The sequence below is a fragment of the Macaca fascicularis genome, chromosome 16 (assembly GCF_037993035.2).
Source record: "Macaca fascicularis isolate 582-1 chromosome 16, T2T-MFA8v1.1".
In the NCBI taxonomy this organism is placed as follows: domain Eukaryota; kingdom Metazoa; phylum Chordata; class Mammalia; order Primates; family Cercopithecidae; genus Macaca; species Macaca fascicularis.
In genome coordinates, this window is record NC_088390.1 from 86,611,769 (window position 1) to 86,629,565 (window position 17,797).

Sequence of the window (17,797 nt, forward strand, 5' to 3'; positions counted from 1 at the left end):
ATTCCTTCCACAAGCATTCACTGGGCCTGGGGCACCGGCCCTCCTGCAGCCTGGATTGTGTCCCTGTTTATTAGCTGCTTCCTGGGAAGTGAGTGTCAGAGGGAACAACCCCTCTGCTGGTTTCTCCCTCGCCGCGGAACTGCCGGGAGATCTGCTGGAGGAGAGGCCTGACCTGGTAAAGGGAGGAATCGGTGTCCTGAGAGGTCGCCAGCTTCCTGCGTTCCTTTCTCCTTGGACGTGAATGTGCACGTTTTCCAGGCGTGGTGGGTGGCTCTTCCGTGGCTTCTCCCCGCCCAGTGTACAGCAGTAAGACTGCGTCCGTCCACACACCTGACCGTGAAGTTGCCGCCGTCTCCTTGGGATTCTGCTTGCGTAGGGCAGGCCTCTGGGGAAGCCAGCACCCCAAAATGACCTCTCTCTGCCCCAGGCGGAGAAGGACATTCTGGAGCAAAGCCTGGACGAGGCGCGGGGGAGCCGACAGGAGCTGGTGGAGCGCATCCACTCACTGCGGGAGCGGGCCGTGGCCGCTGAGAGGCAGCGAGAGCAGGTGCCGTGTGACCCCTTCCTCTCCTGTGACCCTCCTGGGGCTGGTCCCGGGGGCGCGGACAGGTCCGTGGGGAAGCCAGATTCCTTCATCCACATTGAGCTCACATAATTTTGCTGAACGAAACGGTCGACCTGCTTTGTCAGCGCCACCCTGAGCTCCGACTCACACCCCACAGCTAAGACCATGGTCAGGCAGATGCGTGATTCAAACACAGGGGATTTCAGGGCCCGGGGCCCCAGGGAGAGCCAGGGACTTAGGTGAGGAGGGAACGGGGAGGAAAGGAGACGGTGGAAGAGAAGAGGACAGGGAGGGGGAATTTTTTTTTGGGACATTAAAAAAGCAAAACACAACTATGCATGTAACATCCACTCATTGTTTTAATTCAGATATAAACAGCCTAAGCAACTGTCTTGATGTGCCTCGAAATCTAGCACTTAAGAGACGAGTGAGGCCAGGCACGGTGGCCCACACGTATAATCAGCACTTTGGGAGGCCGAGGCAGGCAGATTACTTGAGGCCAGGGGTTCGAGACCAGCCTGGCCAATATAGTGAGACCCTGTCTCTACTAAAAATAAAAAATTAGCTGTATTTTTTTTAGTAGAGGGCCTGGTGGTGTGTGCCTGTAATCCCAGCTACTAGGGAGGCAGAGGTATGAGAATCGCTTGAACCGTGGAAGCAGAGGTTGCAGTGAGCTGAGATCGTGCTGCTGCACTCTAGCCTTGGCATTGCAGCAAGTCTCCGTCTCAAAAAAAAAAAAAGAGAGACGAGTGAGAATTGACCTTATTTCATCCCTAGAACTACCTCCCTCCCTCCACCCCTGGGCTCCCCGACCCTCTCCTCAGCCCAGACCCTCAGAGCTGCTGAGCTCCACAGGCCATGTGTCCCACTCTGTCCAGTACTGGGAAGAGAAGGAACAGACCCTGCTGCAGTTCCAGAAGAGTAAGATGGCCTGCCAGCTCTACAGGGAGAAGGTGAACGCGCTGCAGGCCCAGGTGTGCGAGCTGCAGAAGGAGCGAGACCAGGTACCTAAGAGGCCAGGCCCACCCCGCCACCCAGTGCTTGCTTCCCCAGGGGAGGGCTGGTTCCGGGGACAGTCTCATAGCTCCCTGTCCTCGATGGCAGCTGGTCCCAGATTTCAGGGTCTCTTTCCTTGGTCCACATGACGTTTCCTCACTCCCCCATGCCTATTGTCCATACGCTGTCTCTATCGTCCTTCTTGCTTTTATTCTTGGCACATGACCCTGAGAAAGTGCACCCCAAATATTGGGTTTTGTTGAAACTGCACACGTGAACATGAATTGAAATGAATCCTAAGTTTGCACAACTCAGCGTGGGCCATTTAGTGGATTCAGATGAGCACGGGCTAGAAACAGGGCTCTCCTTCTCTAGCTGAGGCTCCCCCGTGGTGATGGCTTGGCCTCCTTCCTCCCGTCTTGGCCCACAGGCATACTCCGCAAGGGACAGTGCTCAGAGAGAGATTTCGCAGAGCCTGGTGGAGAAGGACTCCCTCCGCAGGCAGGTGTTCGAGCTGACGGACCAGGTCTGTGAGCTGCGCACACAGCTCCGCCAGCTGCAGGCAGAGCCTCCGGGCGTGGTGAGTGCTCCCGGCTGACCCGAGCTGGAGGCCAGGCAGGGGCTGCGGGGACACCGGGACAGAGCTGGGCCCCAGGGTGGCCCAGGGAGGCACCGGGAGGACAGGCAGGGTCCCAGGCTGGGCCACACGCTGCACCTGCAGAGACGGCCCAGTGTCACTGTGTTGACCGATACACCGGCTCCCACGCGAGATGGCCCAGTGTCACTGTGTTGACCGACACACCGGCTCCCACACGTGAATGGTGCCGTGCAACCTTGAAGGTGCCCGGTAGACAAGTAGAGTCTGCTTCCGGATCACAGAACGGGGAGCTTAGCGGAAGGTTCTGGAACCTGTCAAGTGTGGTGATGGATGTGGCAGGCGGCGTTGGAAGCTGTCCACAGGCAGCCATTTGCAGTGTAGATGCTGTGTTCCTGAAATGCTTAAAAGCCCAGCGTCTGAGAGCGGAAAGACAGACCTGCATGTAACAGAGGGAGCATGTTCCCAGACAGCCAGGATTCTTAGAAAGCCTCCGCTCTGGGCTGGCAGGCAGCTCCAGCTCCAGCCCCCAGGGAGGCACAGGAGCTCCTCCCTCCCCATGCAGAATCCACCTGCCTCACCCCTACACGGCCAGCGTCCCACATCGATGGTGAAAACACACGTGTGCACGCAGAGAAAAACCCTGAGGCAGGCGCCAGCACGCAGGCTGTGCTCATTCTGAGCGTGAGATGACGGGTGGATTTTATTTTCTTCTCTAACTGGTTCTGCTTCCCTACCTCCAATTTTCTCTCTCTCTCTCTCTCTCTCTCTCTCTCTCTGTGTGTGTGTGTGTGTGTGTGTGTGTGTATTATATATTATTCGTAGAACTGGTAAATCACCCATATTCTAAAAGAAATGAAATGCTGTGTGTCCAGCTGGTTTCTTTCAGTCTCGTTGATTGGCAGTGCCTGTGATCCTGTGACGCTGGGGTCCCAGGCTCAGAGGACAGGGACATGATTGTTTTCTCTGGAAGATGATGAGAGGAAACTGCTGGGGAGGGTGGAACGGGTGGTGCTGACCTGGTAGAAACCCCCCGGGCCTCGAACAGGAGCCTTTCCTGAATTAACCAGCCTGTTTGGCCTGTCTTTGGCAGCTCAAGCAGGAAGCCAGGACCAGGGAGCCCTGTCCACGGGAGAAGCAGCGGCTGGTGCGGATGCACGCCATCCGCCCCAGAGGCGACAGCGACGGCAGCCTCGTCAGCTCCACGGAGGTATGGCCGCTCCTCCCACCTCCCTCATGGCTTTGACCCTCTGGGCCAGCCCAGGGGCTCCTCTGTCAGGACAAAAGTGGGCCTCCTTCCACCCTGTCCCCACAGGGAAGAGGTTGGTGCAATTGTGAGAGTTTATTTCATTTTTTGAGACAGAGTCTGCTCTGTCACCCAGGCTGGAGTGCAGTGATGTGATTTCGGCTCACTGCAACCTCCACCTCCCAGGTTCAAGCGATTCTCTTGCCTCAGCCACCCAAGTAGCTGGGATTACAGACACCCACCACCATGTCCAGCTAATTTTTGTATTTTTAGTAGAGATGGGGTTTCAACATATTGGCCAGGCTGGTCTTGAACTCCTGACCTTAAATGATCTGCCAGCCTCAGCCTCCCAAAATGCTGAGATTACAGGCATGAGCCACTGCACCTGGCCCTATTGTGAGACTTTTAAACATCAGAGGTTGATTCTGTCACAGTCCTGGAGGCCAGAAGTCCAAAGTCAAAGTGCTGACAGGGTACCTGTCTGAAAATCCTGTTCCCAAAGAAGGTCACATTCACAATTTGCAGGGTGGACATGAGTTTCCAGGGAACCCGATTCAACCTGGTACAGACGGTCCCCAGACATGAATTTCCAGGGGACCCGATTCAACCTGGTACAGACGGTCCCCAGACATGAATTTCCAGGGGACCCGATTCAATCTGGTACAGACGGTTCCCAGACATGAGTTTCCAAGGGACCCAATTCAACCTGGCACAGATGGTCCCTGGACATGAGTTTCCAGGGGACCTGATTCAACCTGGTACAGACAGTTCCCGGGATGCCAGCCTCACTGTGGTTTCTGGAGCCTCAGGTCCCTGGCATCTGCCCTCACCCAAGTAAAGAGGTGGTCCTACCACAGTGGGCATGTGGCATGAGGATGCCGGGGTCAAAGCCCCAGTGCTGCAGGATGCCGGGAGCCGGGAGGGAGGGAGAGAGGATGCTGGGGTCAAAGCCCCAGTGCCGCAGGATGCCGGGAGCCGGGAGGGAGGGAGGGTGAGAAGCAGATGAGCCTGACATCCCTTTGCCATGCCTTGGGGTGGACCTGGTGTTTCCCTCCTGGACCATCCCAGCAGCACCCCAAGAGCATCAGGCCCAGGCTCACTTGCCCCGCTGGCCACTCAAAGAGTCGAGGGAGGCCAGGATCTTCCCCAGAACACTGAGTGCACACAAGGGGAAGATGTCACTGTCAGTGCTGGGACTCCCTGGGCCAGGGCAGTCCAAACCCTCAACTGAATCGACTCTCGCATCTGCCTTAATGCCCCCCTGTGCCCCCCATTCCCCACAGGACAGAGTCCAGCCATGTTTCCCTTCCCTGGGGGTGGGTCGGGTCGGGGAGGGAAGGGAAGGGACCTCAGGTGCTCAGAACTGGCTCCCAGCAGCTCTGCTCACCAGGACACACCGTCCTTATTCACCGACCTCGTGGGCGACTGACCAATCAGCTCCCCTCCAGCCACGCTGCTCCTGCCCCGGCTTTCTAATCTGGCCGCTCTAGGGGGACTGCCTCCTACAGCCTGGGCTCTCTGTGTGCCACTGCTCTGTTGCTCTCTCTGTCTGGAATGTGCCCCCAACACACACACTCCACCTCACTCCTCTGTGCCACTTTCTCCAAAGAGTCCACCCTGGCCTCCCTGCCCTGCCCATGTTGCCCACAGCCCTGGAATGCCTCACTCCACCTCACTGGTCCATGGGTGCCCATTGGTTCCCCCACACCAAGGATGGTGCCTGTCCTCAGTTGTACATCTGACACCATCAAAGGACCTGGCACATAGTAGCTGCTCCAGGAATACTTATTAGTGAAAGAAGGGGCTGGATTCAGACCTACCCCACACACCTGGTGGCCTCAGTGCCTCGCATGTCACATTCGTCAGTGTGCATTCTGAATGCAGCCTGCCCTCCCTAGCCGCTAACTCAATCTCTCTGGGCCTCAGTCGCTTTGTGCATTAGTTTGTTCTCATGCTGATAGTAAAGACATACCCGAGACCGGGTAATTTATAAAGAAAGAAGTTTAATTGACTCACAGTTCAGCATGACTGGAGAGGCCTCAGGAAACTTACAGTCACGGCAGAAGGCACCTCTTCGCAGAGCAGCAGGAGAGAGAATGAGTGCTCAGCAAAGGAGGAAGCCCTTTATAAAACCATCAGATCTTGTGAGAACTCACTCACTATCACGAGAACGACATGGGAGAACCGGACCCCATGATTCAGTTATCTCCACCTGGTCCCACCCTTGACCTGAGGGAATTATCACAATTCAGGGTGAGATTTGGGTGGGAACACATGGCCAAACTACATCACTTTACATGTCAAATGGGACAGCAGCGCCACCTTACAGATTTATCCTGAGAACTAAGCCAAGCAGCTAATAGAGTGCCGGACATACAGCAGGCGCTCAGTGCACGTGACCCCAGTGTCTGGCATACAGCAGGCGCTCAGTGCACGTGACCCCAGTGTCTGGCATACAGCAGGCGCTCAGTGCACGTGACCCCAGTGTCTGGCATACAGCAGGCGCTCAGTGCATGTGACCCCATGTCACATGGGGTCACATTTCCTTCCCCTCCTGCTGCCTCATCTCCACTCAGTTCTCACTGTGGCTCACTCTCTCTACACCGTGGGGGAGCGAGGGAGGAGTCTCGGGGTGCCCTCGTGCGTGCCCCACTGACCTCTGCTCTCCCTCGTCCAGTCTCAGCTCTGGTCGGACCTGAGCAACACATCCAGCCGCGAGCTGGCGGACAGCTTCCGCTCCAGCAGCCCCGCGCCCCCCAGCCAGCAGTCCCTGTGCAAGCGGGTGGCCGAGGACTTCGGGGAAGAACCCTGGTCGTTCAGGTAGAGCACGTGTGGCACTGGGGTCCTTCCTGGCAACTCACCAGAGACACCAACCTAGACCTCAGGGCATCTGGGTGTTGCAGGCAGCAGCTCCTGCCCTCAAAGTGGAGCTGGCAGGTGCTGGGGGCCAGTGCTTGGGGCGTGGGGACTCAGAGGGAGCAGGTGGTGTAGTTTGAGCCTGCTGCTGCTTGTGCTTTGCAGCAGCTGCCTGGAAATCCTGGAGGGAGACCCAGGAGCCCCGCCGGGAGCTAAGGCGGGCGACCCACACCTGGATGATGAGCTCCTAGACAGGGCAGGTGAGCGTGCCCAACCCTGAACCTTCACAGCAGCCCGCCTCCCCTGGGCAGAGCAGGGAGCAGATGAGAAGGCCGGGGCCTCTCTCCAGGGAAAGAGCAGATAGAAACACAGCTCACCTTCTGCCCTGGGCCTTGACCTTGGCCTCGACCTTGCACTTTGGGAAAGTCCCGCCTGCCAGCCAGCATAAGCCAAAGGCCAGCTGCGCTCTGTTTGCTGGCGTCCTTGTGTTTTCCCCTAGAGCCAGGGAAGTTGTGTTTGATCCACGCCCCGCTCAGCACCCAGCCCCCTGCTCTGATCTGCAACGCTTGGGCTTCCCAGTGGTTTCAGACGGCAGCAGGCAGGGTCGCTTAGTGGTGCCAGGCTGAGGCCAGGCACAGCGTGACATCTACCTGAAGGGAGCATCTCTCCTCTCAGGCGGTGGCTCTAAGGCCTCGTGCTTCTCTTGTGGCTCATTTCTGTTTGTGATTGGACCAGCCCTCTCTCCTTCCAAAGTCCATGGGCCCATCACGGGTGGGTGCCTTCGCCTTTCCACCTCAGCGCAACTGGCTCCCAGCCTTTGGCCTTGCACACAGTAGGTGCTTTGCTCCCCATCTGGAATTCACCTCATGGCCACCAGGGGGCGCAAGTGCCCCGCGCTGCCCAGGTGCCTCCTGTGGGTCGCACGACCAGAAACCGTCATCTCTGGGGACTCATATAGGTTTTTATGTATAACAGCGATAAATTGACAGAGTCCACCCAAGGCATATCTAAATTAGATGTGAGATGAGAAGGGAGAGCTTATTCGTCTGTATTTTTCCTCCGTGAGGATTCTGCGTAATGCCCTGGTTGCATATACTTTTAGTGGAATTGACCTCAAATACATCCAGAGTACACACCTCATTTCATTGGCTTTGAATGTGATCCCAGTGGGTTTTTGCCTGTGAGCCAGGCCTAGGGAACTCTTAGGTCTGTGCTGGCCCTGGTTCTCCTGTGTGGTTCACAGAGTGAGACTTGCAGCCGTGGATCCTGGCAGGCTGCTCCCTGGCTCGGGTGCTCACAGGCTGTACAGGAAAATGCTAGAGCTTGGGAGACCCTGGGGAGCCTCTAGTCCTAGGATTGACAACTCAGAGACCTGCCACGACCAGCTGGGAAGCAGAGGGGTCTGGGGTAAGGAGCAGGCAGCCGCTGGCCAGTGCCAGTGATTGCTGTCCCACAGAAATGCAGGCCAGTGTGGAAATGCAGGCCAGCGTGGAAATGCGGGGAAGTACAGTAGTGCAGGTCTGCGTAGAAATGCAGGTCCATGTTTGGGAGGCCGAGGTGGGTGGATCACGAGGTCAAGAGATCGAGACCATCCTGGCCAACATGGTGAAACCTCATCTCTACTAAAAATACAAAAGTTACCTGGGAGTGGTGGTGCACACCCATAGTTCCAGCTACTCGGGAGGCCAAGGCAGGAGAATCACTCGAACCTGGGAGGTGGAGGTTGCAGTGAGCCAAGATCGCGCCACTGCACTCCAGCCTGGCAACAGAGCGAGACTCCGTCTCAACAACACTAACAATAACAAAAGAAATGCAGATCCATGTAGAAAGGCAGGCCAGGGCTGGGCGCAGTGGCTCCCACCTGTAATCCCAGCACTTTGGGAGGCCAAAGCAGATGGATCACGAGGTCAGGAGTTCAAGACCAGCCTGGTCAACATGGTGAAATCCTGTCTCTACTAAAAATACGAAAATTATTCGGGTGTGGTGGTGCATGCCTGTAGTCCCAGCTACTCAGGAGGCTGAGGCAGAAGAATTGCTTGAACCCGGGAGGTGGAGGTTGCAGTGAGCCAAGATCACGCCGCTGTTCTCCAGCCTGGGGGACAGAGCGAGACTCTGTCTCAAAAAAAAAAAAAAGAAAGAAAGGCAGGCCAGTGCAGGCCCATGCAGACATGGAGGTCAGTGCAGTAATGCAGGCCAGTCCTGAAATGCAGGTCCACGCAGAAATACAGGTCAGTGCAGAAATGCAGCAGGTATTTTTTCAAGTGAAGCCAGAAATCCAGATTTTAGGTGAAATCTTCCTGTCTTGCAAATGTTGGCAACTCATTCAAATATCACAAAATAGCATGTGGTGCTCAGACCTTCCCAGTTGCAGCTCCTCACTAGTTACAGTGATTTTAGGAAAGATGAAATCAGCGTCCAAGCATTGAGGAAGGGGTGGAGGAAGAGAAAGTTCAGCCTCAGCACAGAGGATGGAACAGGCAGGGGGTGCCTGAGGCTGAGGGAGAAGGGGCTGAGGTTACAGGAAGCCCCATCAGCAATGGGGTGACCAAGATCTGTGAGCTCTTGGCTTCCTCCCAGACCTTCCCCAGCTGGAAAGCAGCCTGCAGCCATTCTCACCTGGAAGCCTTGATGTCTTGGAGAGGTGAGCAGCAGGGGGGACCCTCCGAGGCTGGCTGGGGAACCAGGGCCGGGGATGGCAGAGCAGAGGGTGAGTGTCCTATCACCACTGGGAGGTGAAGCACATGGGGCCATGGAGGGGGAGGAGAATTCCAGAACACTGGGGCCAGAGGGAAGCAATGGGGAGGTGGCCTTGCCGGCTCTCCTACTCTGGGCAGTGCACAAGCCGGTCGTCTCCCGGCCTGCAGCGGCGTCCTCATGCGGCGGAGGCCAGCCCGCAGGATCCTGAGCCAGGTCACGGTGCTGGCGTTCCAGGGGGATGCGTTGCTGGAGCAGATCGGCGTCATCGGCGGGAACCTCACGGGCATCTTCATCCACCGGGTCACCCCGGGCTCGGCAGCGGATCAGATGGCCTTGCGCCCGGGCACCCAGATCGTGATGGTGAGTCGCGTGAGGCCCCTCCTGTCCCCCGGGCTCTTCATGGGGGCAGCGGCAGTGGGTGGGGTGACCCAGACAGACTTCAGATCCCCAGACCATGCAGATCCACTCTGGGCTAGGCCCCTGCTCTTTCCTGGGCTGATGTAAAGCGTTCCGCTCATTTATAAATGAGAGTCATGCCGTGGGGAACCCAGCACACCACCCGCGGTGGCTGCTGCTATGTGGCACTTCTGACCAGGGGTCTTTGCATGAGGCCCTTTGACAGGGCTGGTGGTGGTCACTTGGGTGTGTGCAGTAAAATACACGTGACATATAATTCACTATTTTAACCACTGGGGCATTTCAAATACACATGACATATAATTCACTATTTTAACCACTGGGGCATTTCTTTTCTTTTCTTTCTTTCTTTTTTTTTTTTTTTGAGATGGGAGTCTTGCTCTGTTGCCCAGCCTGGAGTGCAATGGCACAATCTCCACTCACTGCAAGCTCCGCCTCTGGGGTTCACGCCATTATCCTGCCTAAGCCTCCTGAGTAGCTGGGACTATAGGCGCCCGCCACCGCACCCGGCTAATTTGTGCGTGTGTGTGTTTTTAGTAGAGACAGGGTTTCACCGTGTTAGCTAGAATATCTCGATCTCCTGATCTTGTGATCCACCCGCCTCGGCCTCCCAAAGTGCTGGGATTACAGGTGTGAGTCATCGATCTTTTCTTTTCTTTTCTTTTTTTTGTTCTTTTGAAACAGGGTCTCACTCTGTCACCCAGGCTAGAGTGCAGTGGTGCAATCACAGCTCGACCTCCCCAGGCTCAATTGATCCTCCTACCTCAGCCTCTTAAGTAGCTGAGACCAGACCACAAGCATGTGCTACCATGCCCAGCTAATTTGGGGACATTTTCTAAAACTTTTTTTTTTTTGTTGTTATAAAATGCACAAAACTGCTGAGAAGATAAATGGACACAAATGTACAACCTGGCTGGGCGCAGTGGCTCACGCCTGTAATCCCAGCAGGAGGCTGAGGCAGGCAGATCACTTGAGGTCAGGAGTTCGAGACCAGCCTGGCCAACATGGCAAAACTCCATCTCTACTAAAAACACAAAAATTAGCCAGGCGTGGTGGTGGGCGCCAAGTAGTCCCAGCTACTTGGGAGGCTGAGGCAGGAGAATCGCTTGAGCACGGGAAGCAGAGGTTGCAGTATGCTGAGATCGCACCACTGCACTCCAGTCTGGGTGACAGAGTCAGACTCTGTTTCAAAAAAAAGTACAATCTAACTAATTATTATTAAGTGAATACATGGGCAGAGGGTGACTTTGATGTGGCCTAAAAGCAGAAGCAGAATTATTAAACTTTAGGAAAAGAAATACTTCTGGGCACAGTGGTGCATGCCCATAGTCCTGGCTACTCAGATGCCTGAGCCCAGGAGATTGAGGCTGCAGTGAGCTATGATTGCACCACTGTACTCGAGCCTGGGTGACAGAGCAAGACCTTGTCTCAAAAAAAAAAAAAAAGCCAGGCATGGTGGCTGATATCTATAATCCCAGCTACTCAGGAGGCTGAGGCAGGAGAATCACTTGAACCCGGGAGGTGGAGGTTGCAGTGAGCTGAGATCGTGCCACTGCACTCCAGCCTGGGTGACAGAGTGAGACTTGGTCTCAAAAAAAAAAAAAAAAAGAAGAAGAAAAAAAGAAAAAGGAAAGCACAGTGCTTTCTTAATATGAAAAACTTTTTAAACCAAGAAATGTGCAAGATGGGCTTCACCTCATCCCACAGGCTCACCCTGCGCCCCCCAGGAGGGGACTGGGGATGGGGGCTCTGGGGCGGGAAGGTGAGCACAGAGGAGGGGAGAGGATGTGGCTGAACCCCTTGAACAGGAGTGTTCCACGCACCCCTCACTGCCCCCTTGGAACAGGCTGTCTGAATGCTGAGCTTCCCCAGGGCTCGAATGATAGCATGTGGAGCTCCTAATCCAAGCTTCCTTCATGTCCTCCACATGACCCAGAAACTCTTTTTTACATTTCTTTCTTTCTTTTTTTTTTTTTTTTTTTTTTTTTTTTTTGAGACAGAGTCTTGCTCTGTCACCCAGGCTGGAGTGCAGTGGTGTGATCTTGGCTCACTGCAGCCTCCACCTCCTTGGTTCAAGCGATTCTCTTGCCTCAGCCTCCCAAGTAGCTGAGATTACAGGCGTGCACCACCATGCCCAGCTAATTTTTATATTTTTAGTAGAGACAGGGTTTCACCATGTTGGCCAGGCTGATCTCGAACTCCTGGCCTCGAGTGATCCACCCACCTCGGCCTCCCAAAGTGCTGGGATTATAGGCATCAGCCACCATGCCCAGCCCTTCTTTACATTTCTAATTGTCCTCTTAAGCAGCAGTCTCCAAACTTTTTGGCCCCAGGGACTGGCTTCATGGAAGACAACTTTTCCACAGACCAGGTTGCGGGGGATGGTTTTGGGATGATTCAAGCACGTTACATTGATTGTACACTTTTCTATTCTTGTTACACTGTAACATGTAATGAAAGAATTATACCCTGAACCATAATTCAGAATCAGTGGGAGCCCTGAGCTTGTTTTCCTGCAACAAGACGGTCCCATTTGGGGGTGATGGGAGACAGTGACGGATCATCAGGCATTAGATTCTCATAAAGAGCATGAAACCCAGATCCCGCGCATGAAACCCAGATCTCGCGCTCACGCTCCTGTGAGAATCTACTGCTGTGCTGAGCTGACAGGAGGCGGAGCTGAGGCCGTAATACTCACTCGCCCACCACGCCCCTCCTGCGCTGAGCTGACGGGAGGCGGAGCTGAGGCCGTAATGCTCACTCGCCCACCACGCCCCTCCTGCTATGTGGCCCGGGTCCTAACAGACCATGGACCAGGACCAGTCTGTGGCCCAGGGGCTGGGTAACCCTGCTCTTAAGGTTCCCAGTGATCAGCTCTGAGGCAGTTCAAGCAACAGAGCCCCTTGACGGTGTTCAGGGAGACAGTCCCGATATCCTAAGGGGGCCAATTCAATTCTAATGGTGTTAAAACACATCTTAATTTTGTATCGTAAAAATATCTACTCTCCTAAGCTTAGAACAATATCGAGAAGAGATGAAGTGGTTGGTGGAAGCCCTGCGGGGTGGGCCTTCACAGTGGGGAAGGCTGTGGGTGGAGAGCCAGGGCAGCGGGTGGGTGAAGGCCGGGGATGCCACTCTGCATCCTATAGGGCCCGGGACAGCCCACAGCAGTACAGAATGATCCCAAAGCTAAGAAACCCCTATTGGCCAGGCGCAGTGGCTCATGCCTGTAATCCCAGCACTCTGGGAGGCCAAGATGGGCAGATCACGAGGTCAGGAGATCGAGACCATCCTGGCTAACACGGTGAAACCCCGTCTCTACTAAAAATACAAAAATTAGCCGGGCAAGGTGGTGGGCGCCTGTAGTCCCAGCTACTTGGGAGGCTGAGGCAGGAGAATGGCGTGAACCCGGGAGGCGGAGCTTGCAGTGAGTGGAGATGGCGCCACTGCACTCCAGCCTGGGCGAGAGAGCGAGACTCCGTCTCAAAAAAAAAAGAAAGAAACCCCTATCTACCTATCTAGAATGCTCTTGAGTGTTCTAGAACCAAAGTCCTTTCTTTTTTTTCTTTTTTCTTTTTTTCGAGAGGAAAGTGCTTATCACAAAGAACCCGCAACCCCGACAGTGGACAGGTTGGGGAAGGGTTGGCAGTTGACCCTCTGGCCAGGACCATGTGTAGCATGCGTCACTAGAGGTCTCAAGGCCCCACAGAGGCTCTGGTGGTGCAGCTTTGTTTTGGCCAAGGCGGGCAGGCAGTGGTCCTACTCCAGGGCTGGCCCGCGCCTTGCCTCAGTGCCCTCAGCGCCCTCCGCATCCTGGCTGGATTCAGCGTCCCAGGGAAAGAGACTGACCTTCTCGACTTGCCCTCAGGTTGATTACGAAGCCTCAGAGCCCTTGTTCAAGGCAGTCCTGGAGGATACGACCCTGGAACAGGCCGTGGGGCTTCTCAGGAGGGTGAATGGCTTCTGCTGCCTGTCTGTGAAGGTCAACATGGACGGTACGCACACCACTCCTCTCGCGTGCACAGCTGCCTGGCCGGTCTCTGGGACCCTTAGGTCCCTGGTGGCTCTACATGCCCAGCAGCCAGGGTCCCCCCAGAGCCAGGAGAGGATCAGCCAGGCTGAGCCCCAGGTCCCCGGGAGGCCCCCAAGCCAGCTGGAAACCTCCCACCTGCTGACTCCAGTGCCAGACCAGCTTCTGAGACTGCGGAGGGTCCTTCCTTCTCTCCTACTTTAATTTTCTGCAACCTTCCTCGTGCGGGCTCGTAATCGCAGCTCATCTGTGGCTCATGTCCCCTTTTATCAGGTTATAAGAGGCTACTCCAGGACCTGGAGGCCAAAGTGGCGACCTCGGGGGACTCATTCTACATCCGGGTCAACCTGGCCATTGAAGGGAGGGCCAAGGGGGAGCTTCAAGTGCATTGCAACGAGGTCCTCCACGTCACCGACACCATGTTCCAGGGCTGCGGCTGCTGGCACGCCCACCGCGTGAACCCTTACACCATGAAGGATGCTGCTGCGCACGGCACCATCCCCAACTACTCCGGGTGAGCAGCTGCGGCAAGCTCCGTGCATCCCCAGAGAGGCCCACGGGGAAACGGCACCCAGCCTGCCTCGGCTTCCTCCTCCTGCCCAGCAATAGAGGGTGGGTGTGGTGAGACCCTCTAAGGAGGGAAGCCTGCCAAGATCACTGCTGAAGATGTTGTTTCTTTGTGATGGATGATTTATATCTTGCAAATGAAATGTTCATTCTAGAACATTCTAGATCTGGGTTTCTCAGCTCTAGCACCATGGACGTTTGGGGCTGGATCTCTGTTTGTGGTGGGGTCGTCCTGGGCACTGCAGGATGTTGAGTAGCATCCGTGGCCTCCCTACCCAGGATGCCAGGAGCACTCCCATGCCCCAGTTGTGACAACCAGAAATGTCTCCATATGTTGCCAAGAGTCCCCTGGTTCTTCTAGGACAGTCTTGGTCTTAGCACTGAAAGCCCCACTTGCAGGGAAGCCCCTCGGTCCTGGGCAAGCTGGGACAGCTGGTCACCCTCCCTGAGGAGTGACACTGCCCCCTGCCTTGCTCTGTTGAAAACCATTGCTCTAGATCAGCCTATGGGAGGCTCCAAGGTTCAAGTGCACGGAACGCACAGTGCTAGAAAGCACAGGTGTTGAGCTCAGCACTCTGGGGATCGGAGCCAGCAGGTCTGGGGAGAGGCCTGGCACTCTGCATTTCTAACAGCTCTCTCGGTGACTCCAGGCTGCAGGTCACAGACCCACCATGAATACTGAGGTTCTGGAGGGGGGCCCTGTACACTGGCTGCTCAACAGCACCCCCTGGGTCCCGCCCCAGGACAAGTCAATCAGCATCTCCAGAAGTGGGCTGAGGCCCTGGAGTCTTTTTTTTTTTTTTTTTGAGGCGGAGTCTCGCTCTGTCGCCCAGGCTGGAGTGCAGTGGCCGGATCTCGGCTCACTGCAAGCTCCGCCTCCCGGATTTACGCCATTCTCCTGCCTCAGCCTCCGGAGTAGCTGGGACTACAGGCGCCCGCCACCTCGCCCGGCTGGTGTTTTGTATTTTTTAGTAGAGACGGGGTTTCACTGTGTTAGCCAGGATGGTCTTGATCTCCTGACCTCGTGATCCGCCCGCCTCGGCCTCCCAAAGTGCTGGGATTACAGGCTTGAGCCACCGTGCCCGGCCGGCCCTGGAGTCTTTTGAAAGCTCGGGAGACTGGGATGGCCGCCAGGGTGGAGCGCTCTGGCCTGCAGCAAAGGGGTGTGTGGACCTCTAGGTAGAGGGCCTCCTCTCCCACTCAGCCATCTCCCCCACTCTCCCCTGCTTGGCTCTCCCCTGCCCCGCTCTCCTGGCAGGAGGCAGCTGGGTCAGGGCGTCTCCTGTTCTCCACAGGGCTCAGCAGCAGCTCATAGCCCTCATCCAGGACATGACTCAGCAATGCGCCGTCACCCGCAAGGTGAGGCTCCAGGAGGGGCCTGGCCCCCACTGGGGTGGGCTGGAAGAGGGGCTCGGTGCTGGCAGGGAGGCAGGGGGCACCGTGTGGAGAGTGTGGGCTGCTGATTGGAGGAGGGTGACCCCACCTGTCTCTCCTCTGGGCCCCTTCAAATCAGGGCAGGGTCTGCAGCCCCCACCCAGCCTACAGGCTCTTGCACAGTGTAGACACACCTCATGCTGCTCTCAGAGTATCTGAGTCTCTGCATCACTCCCAGGTCACCCCAGTGCCAATCATCTCCCTGAATTCCCATTCTTCTGCATCAGACACCTTTGTGCTCTCCAGACACGGGACACTTGGCAGGTTGCTAAGCACCTGCCTGTCCGTGCGGTTGCTAAGAACCACGGGACAGTGCTCAGCCAGTCCCAGCCGATGATGCAGGGCTGGGCACTGGGGAGACCTCTGCCCTTCCTCCTGCCTTTGCAGCCTGCCCCTCACTGTAGGGCCCTGCTTTGTGGCTGTTGACCTGAGAACCCCCTCCCCCCTCCCACCCCTTGGCACGGGCCCTGGGCATCCTGGCTGTTCAGTGGGCACAGTCTCATAGTGCAGAGACCACACTGGATTTGCTGATGGGGTGGGGTGTGAAGACAGGGGGGTGTTGGGCCCGTGTTGATGGCTTCAACAGCTTCTCCTCATCCCTTCTCCATCCCTCCTTCAGCTGTCTTCTGGGGGACCACAGAAGCTGGTCCGCATCGTCAGTATGGACAAAGCCAAGGCCAGCCCTCTGTGTTCGTCCTTTGACAGGGGCCAGCTGGACCCCAGCAGGATGGAGGGTGAGGCCTGGTGAGCTGGCACAGGGGCCGCTGGCTCTGAGCGGGTGAGGGGCTTTCGGAGCTGCTGCTAGTTGGTCAGCTGGGGCCGGGGGATGCCACTCATTTAGGCCAGGATCTGCTCTTCAAGAATCATGGGGCTGGGCATGGTGGCTCACACCTGTAGTCCCAGCTACTCGGGAGGCTGAGGCAGGAGAATCGCTTGAACCCGGGAGGCAGAGGTGGCAGTGAGCCGAGATAGCGCCACTGCACTCCAGCCTAGGCGATAAGAGCAAAACTCCGTCTCAGGAAAAAAAAAAAAAAGTTCAGGAGAGGAGTACAGGGGCCCAGGACAGAGGGAGGGCTGGGACGCTGTGCCCTGGGAGGATGGGTGAGGAGAAGGGTGCCGCTCTCCCAGATCCTATGGAAGAAAGAAAATCCTGGCTTCCGCCATCCTCCTTTGGGCCTAGAGGAAAACAGGATTAAGTTGCAGGCTGCAAAGCGGTGCCTGGAGAGCCACAAAGCTGTGTAACCCACGTGCAAAGGAGCCGCTCAGCCAGGGGCTGTGGAACTTGGAGCGAGTCCTGTGTCCGCTGAGCCTGTGCGCCTGGAATTCTAGGTGCTGGGGCTGCTGCAGTGAGCAAAGCAGACCCAGTCCCTCCCAGGGCAGGGTGGGCTGGCCGGGGGCTGCCGCAGCCTCACCCACCCTCAGGATCCTCTCCTCCACAGGCTCCAGCGCGTGCTTCTGGGCCGAGAGCTGCTTCACCCTGGTGCCCTACACCCTGGTGCGGCCCCATCGACCCGCCCGGCCCCGGCCTGTGCTCTTCGTGCCCAGGGTGGTTGGGAAGATCCTGAGCGAGAAGCTGTGCCTCCTCCAAGGGTTTAAGAAGTGCCTGGCAGGTATGCTGTTGCCTGGGAATCCCTGTACCCCTCCCTCCACCCTCCCTTCCTTCTCCCCTTTCTTTCTCCTCCTTCCCTCTCTCCTTCCCTCCCCCACTACGTGCATTCCCACACTCACCTGCTGTGTCCAGATAGTTCAGGATGGAGGTGCAGGGCACAGAGGGGGCGTGCAGGGCACAGGGCGGGGCGTGCAGGGCACAGGGCGGGGCGTGCAGGGCACAGGGGGGTGTGCAGGGCACAGGGCGGGATGTGCAGGGCACGGGGGGCCGTGCAGGGCACAGGGCGGGATGTGCAGGGCACAGGGCGGGGCGTGCAGGGCACAGGGCGGGGCGTACAGGGCACAGAGGGGGGCGTGCAGGGCACAGGGCAGTATGTGCAGGGCACGGGGGGGCGTGCAGGGCACAGGGGGGCGTGCAGGGCACCAGGCGGGGCGTGCAGGGTCAGGTTTGTCGAGTGGATGCCCTAAAAAGAGCTTCTCCCAGGGCTGGCGGGGTCCACGGGGACAGGGGTGTTTACCATGGGGCTCCCCTGGACCGCCACGCAGCTGGTGCATGACGGCCCTGTCCAATGTCACCTGTAGAGTACTTGAGCCAGGAGGAGTATGAGGCCTGGAGCCAGAGAGGGGACATCGTCCAGGAGGGAGAGGCGTCTGGGGGCCGCTGCTGGGTGACCCGCCATGCTGTGGAGTCCCACATGGAAAAGGTGAGGGCAGTGGCGGGGTGGGCAGGGGGCTGTCCTGGGAAGGGTTTCGGGAATGCAGAGGAGTGGGATGAGATAAAGGTGC

General features: G+C 56.9%; 1 protein-coding gene across 2 annotated transcripts in view; it reads left to right on the forward strand.

Moving 5' to 3' along the window:
* Positions 1-17,797, forward strand: part of CARD14 (caspase recruitment domain family member 14) — a 32,781-nt gene that overhangs the window by 12,056 nt on the left and 2,928 nt on the right. Inside the window, exons 6-19 of one of the 2 annotated variants that reach the window (XM_065532451.2) lie at positions 428-547; positions 1,444-1,569; positions 1,992-2,141; positions 3,250-3,366; positions 6,080-6,222; positions 6,424-6,518; positions 8,836-8,899; positions 9,123-9,315; positions 13,241-13,367; positions 13,676-13,916; positions 15,265-15,328; positions 16,023-16,137; positions 16,843-17,013; positions 17,594-17,715. In XM_065532451.2, coding sequence (XP_065388523.1) covers positions 428-547; positions 1,444-1,569; positions 1,992-2,141; positions 3,250-3,366; positions 6,080-6,222; positions 6,424-6,518; positions 8,836-8,899; positions 9,123-9,315; positions 13,241-13,367; positions 13,676-13,916; positions 15,265-15,328; positions 16,023-16,137; positions 16,843-17,013; positions 17,594-17,715 — 1,848 coding nt within the window. Of the gene's footprint in view, positions 1-427; positions 548-1,443; positions 1,570-1,991; positions 2,142-3,249; positions 3,367-6,079; positions 6,223-6,423; positions 6,519-8,835; positions 8,900-9,122; positions 9,316-13,240; positions 13,368-13,675; positions 13,917-15,264; positions 15,329-16,022; positions 16,148-16,842; positions 17,014-17,593; positions 17,716-17,797 lie in introns of those variants that run through there. The other variant, XM_065532454.2, reaches the window with a different exon arrangement.